Consider the following 13,343-nt stretch of genomic DNA (forward strand, 5'->3'; position numbering starts at 1 on the left):
TGTACTTAACTAAAAACAAAAAAAAAGTGAAAACTAGAAATAAATTGTATGGAATAAACCTCCAATATTGCCGTTGATTTAAGAGATAAATGCGATCGCTTTTGGCCTTCATCTGTCACAAATACAATGAAAGGGGAATTTCTTATTGGTTTTCCAGAAAGCTTGACATGAACTTTGTATTCCCCAGATACAGGGGGTATCCATACTACAGAACATGTACCGTCCTGTAAAAAATTATCAACAATGCACAGAAATAGATGAAAGGGAACATTTTGCATAGAAATTCGATATAGTCACCTTGTTATCATGGCATTTGATTATAGCTTTTGCTGTACCTTCAACAGCGACGGACAAATCTTTAGTGGGTGAACCTTTCACACAAACTGTAAATACCGCTGGTTCATCAACAACTGCCTGCAGCAAGCCAGGACCATATACTGTCGCATATTCTTCATCTGCTTCACTCACATAAAATGAAATTGGACTTCCAGACATGTTAACGCCATCATGTTTTATTGACAGCAGATGACTGCCACACTCTTTCGGGTGATATGTCACCGTCACACTTCCGTCCTTATTGTCCTGCAAACAAAACAGTCGACACAAACTATTTCTAGCACTGGTAAACGTCTCGAGAGCACAAAATTTGTACTGCTGGAATCGATACCAATGGCTAAAACTATGTTTCTTCATGAATTTTGTCGCATAATTTTTTCATTACAAATTAAAAAAACCGCGTTGCAAAATCGCAATAAAGCCTTTCATAAAAATGAACAGTTTCTTGCACTAAGAAAGAAATACTGCCAAAGTTGATTCAAATAATCGGCCTAAATATTCCAATTTAGCTTAAGTACGAAATCTCGTAACTCACGTTAATGTAGGCAATATCATTTGTACCAGATGGTAGTTTGACGGAAGCAGTAAGTTTACTGAACTGATATTCTGAAATAACAGAAAAACGAAAACTATGAGATATCAGATGTTCGTCATCTCCAAATTCCACAGTTCGTCCAGAAATATTGTTCTCGTCACCCTCAAGAGGTGGAACACACTGAAAATCTCCTGAACATTCTCCATAAAAATTATGAGTTTTACATGGAAATCTACTTTCTAACAGTTAATTATCAGTTACGTTTTTATTGTCTTTTCTGTCAAAAATTTGACTTCTTCCTAGCTATAGTTTTTGAATAGCCATCACTTACAGGATCAGTGTTCGTGATAAACAATGCTTAATTTTAAAATGGAAAACCTCAAAATCGAATGTTCCGCCAGGTATATTAACACCACCATACATTAATACAACTCGATGCTGCCCTTCAGTGCGTGGCGTAAGTGTTGCAGTATAAAAGCCATCCTCCTTCTTTTCAATTTTTGTTTCCAAGTCAACCCTATCAGAAAGAACGCTTAATGCTCCTTTTCCTCCATTCTTAGTATTCACCAGAAAAATTTTTGGCTCTCCAGAACGCCAAAACTTGTCAAGTGATTTTGCTGAAAAAACTTACAGTACAACAAAAAACACGTACACCGAAACCCTAGGAACATCAACGCAGTTGAACTCAAAATTCCTTAAATGATATAAAAGTATGTCACCACACACGGTGCCTTGAGAACGTAACACATTCACCCAAAAAAAAATCATGGTAAAAAAAATCATAACTTGACTGTATCTAAATTTAGAAATTTTATTCATATGGTGAAGTTTAACTAGAAATCTCACATTCCACGAAGCATTTATCTGCCAAGCCCATGGGTACGGAAGTTAAATTATACGGATTCGAAAACGGTTTCCCATTGACGTATATTACGATAACATATATTCCTGCCAAGTCCGGTACGAAATCCAATAAGTATATTCCCTTATCGCAGTTTTCGGTGAGTATTAATTTCTGCAACTTACCATCTGGACCCTACAATATTCGGAACTGAAAAATCAAAATCTTTTTCTATGTTTACAAGTCTTTTCTCATGAAACCCTGCATACAAAATCCATAATGGCTAAACGGTTTCAATGAGTGAGCTGATTTCATTGCGGAAATATTGGACAAATACACCAATAGCTTATTTTGCAATTCATTCCAATATTGTAGGACAGGTAACATTGTTCTTTCCAAAAGATTTATAAATATTTGGTCATGCAGTTGAACGGTTATAAAAATATAAACTTTGGTTAAACTGCTGGCAACCACCAAATTCAATCACGATTCACAGAATCAGTCGAAATTAATAACGTCAAAGTAGAATATTGCTAAATCGTCAGTGCGATACTGTTAATCATAAAAATGCCTCACTTTTATTTCCGCAAACAATTCATCAATTTTCCCAGCTTTCGTAACGTCGATCAGGGCTTCAAACTGGTGAGAGACTTGTACTGTTGACGAGAGAAAACCACCGGAACGACTTCTCAATACCATGGATTCTAATCCCTCTTCTGGCTTGACAACAAAAATCATCGGTCTGGAATAAAGAAAGGTTTTGCAAAGAGTTTTGTAAAGAAATTAGGCACAGCATGTCAAACAGTTTTCAACTAGCTTAGAAAGTTAACATCTGTAAAATCTGTAAATTCATTAAAGCAATGCTATATTTATTCAACAGCATCGAAACTGCTATAATTTGTGACAAGTAGTTAAAATATTTAAAAGTAATGCATGAAACATAGAGAATCAGTACTTTCCAAGAAGTTCGTTCCCATACAGAAGTTCCAATGCTATTGTTTCACTAGTCGTAATGCTTGGGATGAAAGTAACTAGATATACTCGAGGCCTGATTTCTTCAACAATCGGCTGTTCGAAGCCAGTAGGAAGACGCGCACTCACTGGTTCTAATGCAGTGAGCGTAGCATCAATGATAAGTGAATTTGGTATTCTAGCTCGGGCTATACCATTACTACTTTCCGTTATTATAATTTTCGATGGATCACGTTCATAATCGGCTATTACCATAAATGGAGAACCTTTAAAAAAAAAGAATGATTTTTAAATCCTGTTTAATTTCCACATGCCAAGTATGATAAGTAATTTCCAGTGGACTACAACACATAAGTAATCAAAAACAAGACACCATAATCTGAATCACAGCAACAAAATCACCTGAAATTTGCTTTTTTCCTTCATAATAAACCGTTATTTCATATTGTCCAGGAGTCTCCGGCGTGTATTCTATTGTGTACAAGCCATTCAAATTATCTATGACATTTGCTTTCACTTCTGAAGGGCCTTTGATTGCTACTTCCATTTTACCCTTTCCAGCATCCTTAAATCCGTACGAATTTTATTGATGATATAATATTTTAAGTTATTCCTTTGTGGTCACTTTTGTCGTTTTCATTTCAATGAATGAAATATAACATTTATATCTCAAAATCAGAGCTTTTTTTTTTTTAAATATTGCATTTATACTAAAATATTATATCATCAACCATGCAATCATCTATTACTGTCTAACAAAAGCAACGTCGTGATTATTTATCGTTGAGACGACTGATGTTATCACCTAACATAAACTCGATTTCAGGTTCAAATTGTAAATAATGAACACAAATCGCATTCTACACCACCTTCATGTCGACCAGAAATTTCGCTGGCATACCAACAACAGCTCGTTCAAGTCCCTCACCAACCGCTCGGCATTTAGTTATGTCTTCGCCATGTTGAACAGTAACTAGGTATTCACGAACCAAATTTTCATCGAAAAAAATGCATATTTTGGTTTTTCCCACTTTTTTTGCTATCCAGAAGCCTGAAAATAGTACCATATTAATAACATTCCTTACGATATAATACAAAAGATGAAGTAAGGATTTTTGCAAAATGTTACCTCTGTAAATGTTTGAATTATGCTCATGTTCCAAAGATATCAAATGTTTTGATCCATCAACTTTTCCAACTTCTTCCATAGTAACTTCGAGGCCGTTCTTCGTGTGCGTCAAGTTTCCAATATCAATAACAATATCGTTTCTCTGCCCAACTACCACGGCTTCTGAAGAGTCAAATACAATGCAATTACTTTAAAAGTTCTTGAAAAACTGTGGAGTTAATCTGGAGTAGTGGTTTCTCAAGACCAGGATCCACTTTGGCATTTTTATTTATAGCAGGGACTACAAGGTTTGAAAATGATAAATTATGTTATTTTCAAAGTAAGCTGTAATCGAAATTTTGAACTTATTCCTTAAGTTTACAGTAACATTATGATATGAAGAAGAAGGGCATAATTTTCAATAGCCCTCATGAATCTATTCTCGCGGACCACCGACTAGGCATCACTACGGAATACAGTGGAGTCGAGGAAATTACTGAAATCACTAAATACCCATCGCACCCTAATGAATGCTAACCATTATTCAAACCATCCACTAAAATCGTCCCTTCAACAGCTACAACTTTCCTTTTTGCCAACTTAGCGGAATCACCGGATACAACGTCACGAACTGTCGCCATAATCTGGAACCAAATTATATTTTAAGCACATCAAGATAACATGACGAATGCTGCAGTTTCTACGTAAATTGATGAATATTAAGTCAATAACCTCATATTCGCCCGGAATTTCTGGTTGATATTGGAATTCATAAATCGTTTCTGAAAGCTGATTTTGGATATAACGAACTAAAGATTCATCCGGCCCTATGATGATGATTTCTGGGACTACCATTGCATCACGAGTCTGAAGTGTAAATACCGTGGTGACTCCAACTACTGGCATCAGCACAACATCATGAAGTCGACCAAGCGACGGAGTATACTTTGCACCAGGAAACTGTGAAAGATAAGTCATAACACTTTTCTCATCAATGGCCGGACTGATCAATTCCTCAGGTTCAATAAGCTGAAAAATTAAAAAAAAAAGAAGCTATACTTGATAAAGTATATAAAAATCAGATATGGCATATACCACGCTATAGAATACTTTCACTTTTCTAAAAAAGACCACTCGATATAAGTTAAAACATACTGCAGTAACACCAAGATACTCGCTAGCAAGCCTCATTGCAGTAAGAGTTGATTGCAAAGCCTGTGATGGTAACCATTTTCGCCAACCAACTTCTAAACCTGGAGCACAAGAATCGACCTGAAAGAAACTTCCCACATTAAATCAAGAAAAAGAAAAAAAAGACTACTTCATTCTAAAATCATACCAAAGCACCAAGGAGAATTCCATCGTTCCAATCGAACGTGAAATTGGTAACGGAAAGTTCGGCTGGTAACTTTGCTCTAAGCCATCTCAGGAGTTTTTCTTTAGCTGATATTTCCCCATTTTCTAATTCATCACTTGGATGATCCCAAACTTGTTTTGAAATGGAATAATGTAAAATAAGCGTCCATACGAGACCCAAAATTAGCTTCAGATTGTGGTCTGCTATTGCTGAACTGTCTAAAAATGAGCAAATCATGAAAAGTGCATATAGGATAGATCCTCTTGCTCATTTCCATTAAAATGATTTAGGCAGCATGTTCATCTGTAAAATAATTTCGTCAAGATTTGGACAAAGACGCACCGATATTAATAAGCTTTATGTGTTCTTCCTTCTCCAAAAATTGCAGCGCAAGTGAGATATTTTCAAGTTTTTGATGGCGAAATATAACTTTTTTATTATGTCGACCAAACGATTTTCCAGAAAGTACTTCAACCAAACGTATTAATTTTAGGCCTTCTTCAAAATCGGTTTCCTGAAGGATAGTTTACGGTAGATATTGTAGACATTGTGAGCAGAGCATAAAGCATATGATGAAATTTTACGAAACAATTCATGCATTCTATAACATACCAAATCAGACACCGTTATATCCACCTGTTCTAACTTCTGCTTAACCCATCGAGTAAAGGTATTCAGTTGAATTCTCTTCCACGTTGCATCTTCTTGTTGTTCGACCATAGTTAACTGCAATGGAGCGCAGGTTAACATGTTTAATCTTTGGTCTCCAACCTAAAACCTCTTTATAAGCACACTCCCCGAATAGTTTCACTTACTTTCATGACTTGTCAAATCTACAAAAAATTTAAGATGAATATTATTACAAGAGTTTGCAAAACACAAAGAGCTCAATCAAATATTAACAAAGGTACATAGAAGAAATTCCGATCTGTACTGGTTGAATTCAATTACTGATAAAATTCTTCTTATCATCATCTACATATAATACTCGCTGCTAAGGAATTAAATTAACAATGAACGGTTAATGGAAGAAAAGGATATAAAAAAAAAGAGACTGAAGTGTGATGGATAAGTTTAGCTGCACTGAGTGCTCGGGTGATCTCATGCAGGTAATCTGGTGATCTCTGCCATCCTCATGAATACTACCTTTGATGTGCGCGCACCTAATGATTCCCGCCATCCTATTAAGGTTGATATAAGATTTAGTAGTACCAGCAGAGCAACTACACTTTTCAGTATTCCCCGACATTATCTAACAATCTGGTACATATCGATACCGACGTACGAATGTCTATAATATATGCTAATCATTGGAAATATGCTAATCATGGAGTTATGCTTACTGGACCGGATGTGTCTTGCTCTATTTGAATGGACTTCACAGTTTGCACGAACATCCCAGCCCATCCCATTCATTACAACTTTTGCAAGTTTTTTTAATTTACTGCACTTTCAAACTTTATGCAAATTTTTGACACTGTGAGCAGCGAAGTAGTCAACGTAAATTGGAAATGGAATGAAATCTATTGAATGAATGCACAAATGAGTAATGCTTGTCCAATCCTGTCCTCCTTCTTCCTACTGGAATTGCTGCTCCCCATTGACTTCCTCCTTTCTTAAATCATATTGTGTTTTTTTTCTTAAATCTCATTCCTCTCCATTCTCGATTTCTCGATAAATTCATAGCTGTTTGTAGATGCTTCTTCTCCATACCCCTTCCCGAAAAGTTGGGTATTCACTTTTGTTTTTAATTAGATCTCATATGATATAAATGCATTCTATTTGGATGTAAGCAGCGATTGAATTTATGCATCAAACGTTCATGACAGCTTCTATTAGATTTTTAGATGGTCCAAGTTCTAAGAAACTTTTGATTGCTTTGGGATGTCGCGTAAAATCGACATTGTGCTAGCTTTCAATTGAAGAATCTCAGAAAATATATTCTCCTTCTCTTCCTAAATCCTTTAAACATATTTATTCGATTCCATTATGGATAGCAAACTACGAGTATGAAAACAAATTAGTCAAAAATTTATTCATAAAGTTGGGAACTTGCAAGAAATGAGTTGGCACCGTCAGTTGTTACGTCATGTAACGAAATTTTTTGGTATAACATTTCTATCATTTTATGCTATTTCATGTGACACTTTTATAGATTCTTGAGTCGTTGACACTATTAATTTAATTTTGAGCTGCTGGGAAGAATCCGTGATGTTTTCGATTGATATTATTTTACATTACTATAACTTGTGAAGCATTGAGCCTAATTCTCCAATATTGCTTTTGAGAGTTTGATATCAGAAATGATAGGAATATTTTAATAAAGAATAAAATATTTTAATTTCTGACATCATCAATCCTTTTATTTAAAGATAATTCTGTTCATTCTATTCATTCTATCCCTGTCACATGATTCAAAAACGTATGGAAGGAAACACCGTTATGAATAATATGACACTCCAACAATGGAACAGTATTGGTGAAAAATCAGTAATTCGAATTTTGAATTTGATATCAGAAATGATTGGAACATTTGTTTTTTGCAGTGATAGTTGCGGTAGACAGACAGACAGATTTGTTTTAAGCAGTCAAGCAGTCAGTTGTTGGCTGGGATTGGGGACTTCGGTGTTTTTGCTAAATGCTTTTTACTAGGAAGGAGCTGAAATTTTGAATACAAGATCATCATTTTCATTTGACCAATAAGTGAATGGTCTATCTGCAATATCACTGGTTGAAATGATTTTTATCTTATTTCTGCAACATTTTCTGGAGCATTTCAATTTTGAATCTTATTATACAAATTTTACATAACAGGAGGTAGTGTCCCTTTTTTCTTGTTCTGCGTATTTCTTCTGCGCATCATCTTCCAAATGTTAAGAAATTAGTGATGAAAATAAAGTGAAGCGAAGTTAAGAAGTTCAGTTGATCTATAATATGTCGAAGTTTTCATCCATCGAATACTTATAAAAAAAAAAGAAAAAAGAAAAAAGAAGTGGATTCGGATATCCTCCTTCCAATGCTGTCGCCGAAACAAAATGCAAATGGACAAAGGGTACCATGCAATGAAGTACTGGCAATATGTGCAGAAGTCATAATAAGGATACTTATCTCCATGACTCTTACATATGAATTAGCAGTATCCTTCTCGTTAATTACAAATTGGAAACTCTGACGATACAATTCCTCAGATTATTTGTTGATTGTTTCCAGCAATATATGATGTTACTTGAAGTTTCTCGTCGAAGTAAAGTCTTTTTTTCAATCCCATCCACTGCGCTGTAATTACTGCATAAAGAATTTCTGAGCCAACCTCTCAGAGTCAGCACCTGCCCATTTGAATAATCCTCTAATATCACAAGACCTTCGAACTTTCAAAAACTTGATTTCATGAAACCTCCTGTTTTTTCAGCACAGTGGATGACTACTGAAACTCAATTAAGAAATGGAAGCTGAACTGATCAGAAGGAACCAAATATAGAAAATAGAATGAATATGTAGGTTTTTCATTTCATTTTATGCTTGACAACTTTTTTTTTTCAAAAGCGAAAACAAAAACAAATCTTTATTGACATAGGAAAATTCAAACAAGATACAATGTTAGCCTCTCTGTTCCAGAACATTTCCAGATTAGCTTCGATAATATGCCCGAGTAAATATATATATAACATTAATCATTAATTTTTGACTGCCGCAAATAATGAAGACATGAAAAATGATGAAGAATGCGACGAGCAAAGCATCTTTAAGAGATCACTTGTAAAAAAGTAGCTGCAAGAAATTAACAAAGAGTAGCAAATAGTGAACGAAAACAAATGATATAATAGCGAACTCTTAATATAAAAAATAGCATTCTGACAAATCGGTGTTGTTTTTTCCACATAAAAATCGGAATTTAACTGCCGAGGGACAATTATAATCGTTCGAACTCTGCTTATCATCCCAATGAATCCATAAGCGGTGGGGGTAAAAGTAAATGCAAAAAAACAAACAGTAGAAATAATGCACCAGTGTTAACTGTCAAACTTAAAAATTATTGGAGGAATTACAATTTTCTCCCTATCATGAACGCTTGAGTTTCAAAAATTCGGCGTGTTATACAGCAAACATTGCCATTGAAAAGAAAAAAAAGAAAACGCTAAAACAGAGATAATGGATTAATATAATTGCGAGTTCGTAAATTAAAAATCAGATCGAAGCTGCGGACAAAAGGGTACGAAATGTAAAGGTTCAGTTACAATGGTAAATGAATCTAGATTTGCCGAATACTCGCCTCTTCAAATACTCTCGAAGATATAAAATGATGTGAGCTCGACTCTCGAATGATTTTGCTGGAAAAATCCAATTCATGATATTCACATTATAAAAACCCAATATCTGCACAACTTAACTTCACTCTAATAACATTAATTTCAATCACTATTCTGTGGCAATTGTACTCGACTTCTTGTTGCTCTCTTGTCGAAACAATAGACTTGCAACATTATTAATAAATCGATTGTGATCTGAAAATCGTAAAATTGTAGGATTTTCGAGATTAACAGTAAAAATCAAATATAAAGCATATTGAAATGAAGTCATCCTAAAACATGTCCATTATGTAGGTTTCGTCCAAGATTGAGCATGAGATAAGCCCTAGCTCTCATTTTACACTTCCATATATCAAGGCATCTAAAGTAATCGGTGTGGCGCTAAATAGAAAAGCAAGCATGTCAGTCATACCGATTTCACGTCTGTCCCTAAGGCTTTAACAGAGTTCTAATAAACTTTATAATTCAAGTCTTCAAATCAACAATAAACAAATGGAATTTAAAACTAACCTGTATTATTCCACACAACCAAAACTGGGCCGGACTACTTCCATAGATAAAATAAGCCGTTTTACCACAGTCTCCAATTAACCACACAAGTACCATGTTAATACTAAATATTTTAAATGTGTTGAAGAAATTTTGACAAAAATAATTTCCTTCTCACATAGCGATTTGAAACAAGACGGTTTTTGTCTATTCGCAAACTTCCCACACAATAGAGCAGCTCCAAAATTTCGTGAACTTGTTCCTACTAGACAGATTATAAATACCGAATTAATTTTTAACTGAACCTCATTCCCGACGTAGAGCGCCTTGAGCAATTTTGTTTTAACTGGGGGAAACCCAGACAAGCTTCCGAAAGTAAAGCAATTAGACCAAGAACTTCCACATATACAATATGCTGAAAAATGCACAGACAGTTTCAAATTTTGACAAGATTGTAGAAATAAGACCGAGATAATACTGCAGTCCCATTTTCTGAAAAATTTTCATCTTCCGGTTCTTCATTTGTTGGTAACAAATATGAAAATACCCTGCTCAATAAATAAGTAAGTATAGACGAAAATATAATGAAAGCGATTATTAGGGTGAAATAACTTGAGAGATCATTCCATTGCCAAAAATGACTTATCAGTTGACCAGCTGAAAAAAACTTGCTTCTTAAGCTAAAATAAAATCTTCGCCATCCAAACCAAGAAAAAAATAAACAAATCAAAAAAAATTAAAGAAGTGCTGCCCAACCTTTCAAAAAAAAATATTGAAAAAACTATTTGGACAAAAAACATGATGGAAAAATAAACTGAGGAGAATGTTCTTCAAACTATGGGTCAAATAATTCTATAAAACCTAAATTATTCTATTACGTGTGTATATGCATGTATATTACAAAACACTGAAAAGTTTTCCGTACATAAATCGATCACTACGGACTGAAAAAGTATAATTATTTTATCGAATTAATAAAACTGCAAAAATACTCCAAGCAGAGGCCCGTTGCGTTTTGTATACATGCTTTCGATTTGTTCGCACAGATATTTCCAACATCAGTATCATTGATATCAACATTACTATGCTTTGAGCAACAAGAGCCAATTCAAATCGCTTACCAAACCTAGAAAAGAGACAAGGGCTAGGAGGGTAATTTGGGTAATCTAACATCATGCATTCAATGAACAATCAAGGAAAAACATATGCGGTGAAAGTGAATGACTGCTGATGAATATTCCTTGTTACCTATACATAATAAAACCATGAATCGCTTCCATTTCTATTTGTGATCGCCAAAAATGGGAATTATTCCTTCCGTGACCAGTTGAAATTGCTAGATTCATGATAAAGAAACAATTAACTTATTAAGAAACAATTAAGTTTCAGAAACAATTAACTAATTAAAAACATGAAAAATAAAATTGAAAAATCATATCTTTACTAACCAAAACATAATTCGAAGTATATTCGCTATGAGCAACGTTAAGCAGACGAACAATGAAAACCCACTGGCATCTTCCCGTTCATAAATTTCTTTGTACTGGAATACGTATGCCAGTGAACCGCCAAATATTATGAAACCCTTAGTGAGAATGGTCAGGGATATGAAGAACAGTTTCTCCAGTGGGACAAGATCCATTCCCGATCTGCATAATTTAAAAGATTAGTAGTTTAAATGATACTGCGGAAAAGGCTTAACATGAAAGACTAACAAATAAATTTAAAAAAAAAAAAGGAAAGGCATGTGAAACAAGTTTTGCAAAGTGCATTATATAGATCAGGAAATAGATAAATAAGTAAACAGGTAAATATTAAAGGTGGACTTCAGTTTCATTCATAAAGAAGGAGTAATCGAAGCAATCCACAGTCGATTAGATCTATGGCTCAAATAAGATGGAATAACTGAACTTGAAAATAGCTTGACAAAGTGTAAAAGGACAAATGAACAATGAAAAATCTGCGTTAATTCGAATTCTGGTATTAGTTTGGTGCTGTAGATGAACAAATATCTCACCATGAGATCACTATCAACATTCGATAAGTACTTTCACTACCGTTATATAACTTCATTCTATCAAAATGAAAAAAAGAAAAAAACAAAAACAAACTTTTCAATGACGAACATTTCCTGTTCCCCAGTGAACAAAATTATCACAACCGAATAATAATGTAGGAAGTTCAGGCTAAATTGCTGCTTGTATCGATGACAAAATCACTGTCTTTGAAGTTCCAAACTCTACAGTATAAAGGATATGGACTAACACATGCCATGAACTTAAATAATCAATGGACAAAACAGCCATTGGTACCTGCATCAAAAGTTCTGTAATTTGAAATTTTTGTCACTTCTATTCACATTTTGTTCCTGAAATTCCATTCTTTTTTAAATATCAGTAAGTAATGTAAAATAAAAAACGTGGAAAAACGATCATTCTGCTATCAAAATGTGTCTTCACTAGGTCTCCCGGTTAATTATATCCTCAGAAGATGACTAAGACAGGGCACCATCTTTATCCCCATTATTACGTCCTTTTTCTTTCTCTCTTTTAAAGTGCTAGGAAATAATACACTTGAAAGTAGTTGTACAATTTAGTAAAGTAGAGAATAATAATGATGCACTTTGGAAAATCAGTAATCAGAAAATGAGTAGAAGGCTGGAAAAGTGGAATATACACCTTTTTGGTAATTGGTAACTCTAAGCATCATACTTCTATACAATACATCGTTGGGAAAAAGCATTGAACTAGGATAACTGGAAGTAGAGAAATTAGCTAAAATTAATAGAACGAAGCTAATGTTTTTGATCTAGATCTACTTTGAGATTCGATAATCACATGAAGATTTCGGACATTACAGCGATGTTTTTATTCAATTCATACCCGCATTGCTTATATAACTTCTAGTCATCGGAAAGTTCTCATTTACTTTCCGAAAGAAATTACCACATGCAATCAAAGCTCTCAATCATTTCCCATTAGAGGGTGAAAATCAGCAGGAGTTTAGCAGCAGATTTATGATTATAGGAATGACTCTATAAATCCCACAATCATCACACCAATTAATGTACGACGTTCAAAATAAATATGCAGTATATACACCGTGAGGTATTCATCACTTCTGGTGCCGGTAATTATCCAAAATAGAGAAGGGATCCCATCCCCTCCAGCTTTACAAAAAGTAGATATTATGTTACTAATTATACTTTTTGTCATGATAATGTTTATAAAGAAAGCAGAATAAACTGTCATTCTTCTGAAGAGAGACAACCTTTTTCAATTATTAGATGCTCTAAGATCAATATAACATCTGATCACGCACTCACTGCATCTTTTGATGATGATGCGAATTTGCAGATAGAAGATATTTAGTCCAAAAAGCTAACGAGAACATCAACA

General features: G+C 34.3%; 2 protein-coding genes across 2 annotated transcripts in view; both read right to left on the bottom strand.

Annotated features, from left to right (window-relative positions):
* Positions 1 to 5,899, bottom strand: part of LOAG_17559 (filamin/ABP280 repeat family protein) — a gene marked incomplete at its 5' end in the record, with an annotated part of 12,779 nt that extends 6,880 nt beyond the window's left edge. Inside the window, 16 exons of the mRNA XM_020450219.1 lie at positions 60 to 224; positions 298 to 582; positions 872 to 1,051; positions 1,250 to 1,488; positions 1,718 to 1,907; positions 2,289 to 2,454; positions 2,668 to 2,950; positions 3,087 to 3,249; positions 3,554 to 3,735; positions 3,814 to 3,975; positions 4,331 to 4,436; positions 4,525 to 4,821; positions 4,948 to 5,064; positions 5,132 to 5,367; positions 5,492 to 5,663; positions 5,762 to 5,899. Of these exons, the coding sequence (XP_020306141.1) occupies positions 60 to 224; positions 298 to 582; positions 872 to 1,051; positions 1,250 to 1,488; positions 1,718 to 1,907; positions 2,289 to 2,454; positions 2,668 to 2,950; positions 3,087 to 3,249; positions 3,554 to 3,735; positions 3,814 to 3,975; positions 4,331 to 4,436; positions 4,525 to 4,821; positions 4,948 to 5,064; positions 5,132 to 5,367; positions 5,492 to 5,663; positions 5,762 to 5,899 (3,081 nt within the window). The remainder of the gene's footprint in view (positions 1 to 59; positions 225 to 297; positions 583 to 871; positions 1,052 to 1,249; positions 1,489 to 1,717; positions 1,908 to 2,288; positions 2,455 to 2,667; positions 2,951 to 3,086; positions 3,250 to 3,553; positions 3,736 to 3,813; positions 3,976 to 4,330; positions 4,437 to 4,524; positions 4,822 to 4,947; positions 5,065 to 5,131; positions 5,368 to 5,491; positions 5,664 to 5,761) is intronic.
* Positions 5,900 to 8,722: 2,823 nt separating this feature from the next.
* On the bottom strand, positions 8,723 to 12,321 carry LOAG_02094 (PQ loop repeat family protein). The gene is made up of 7 exons (XM_020445929.1): positions 12,057 to 12,321; positions 11,394 to 11,594; positions 10,938 to 11,071; positions 10,493 to 10,602; positions 10,251 to 10,360; positions 9,967 to 10,069; positions 8,723 to 9,651 (listed from the first exon to the last, which is right to left on the bottom strand). Exons 1-7 carry the CDS (start codon positions 12,071 to 12,073, stop codon positions 9,559 to 9,561), a joined length of 768 nt encoding a protein of 255 aa, XP_020303666.1. The 5' UTR covers positions 12,074 to 12,321; the 3' UTR covers positions 8,723 to 9,558.
* Positions 12,322 to 13,343: the final 1,022 nt, after the last annotated feature.

Source organism: Loa loa (assembly GCF_000183805.2).
Source record: "Loa loa unplaced genomic scaffold supercont3.92, whole genome shotgun sequence".
Classification (NCBI taxonomy): domain Eukaryota; kingdom Metazoa; phylum Nematoda; class Chromadorea; order Rhabditida; family Onchocercidae; genus Loa; species Loa loa.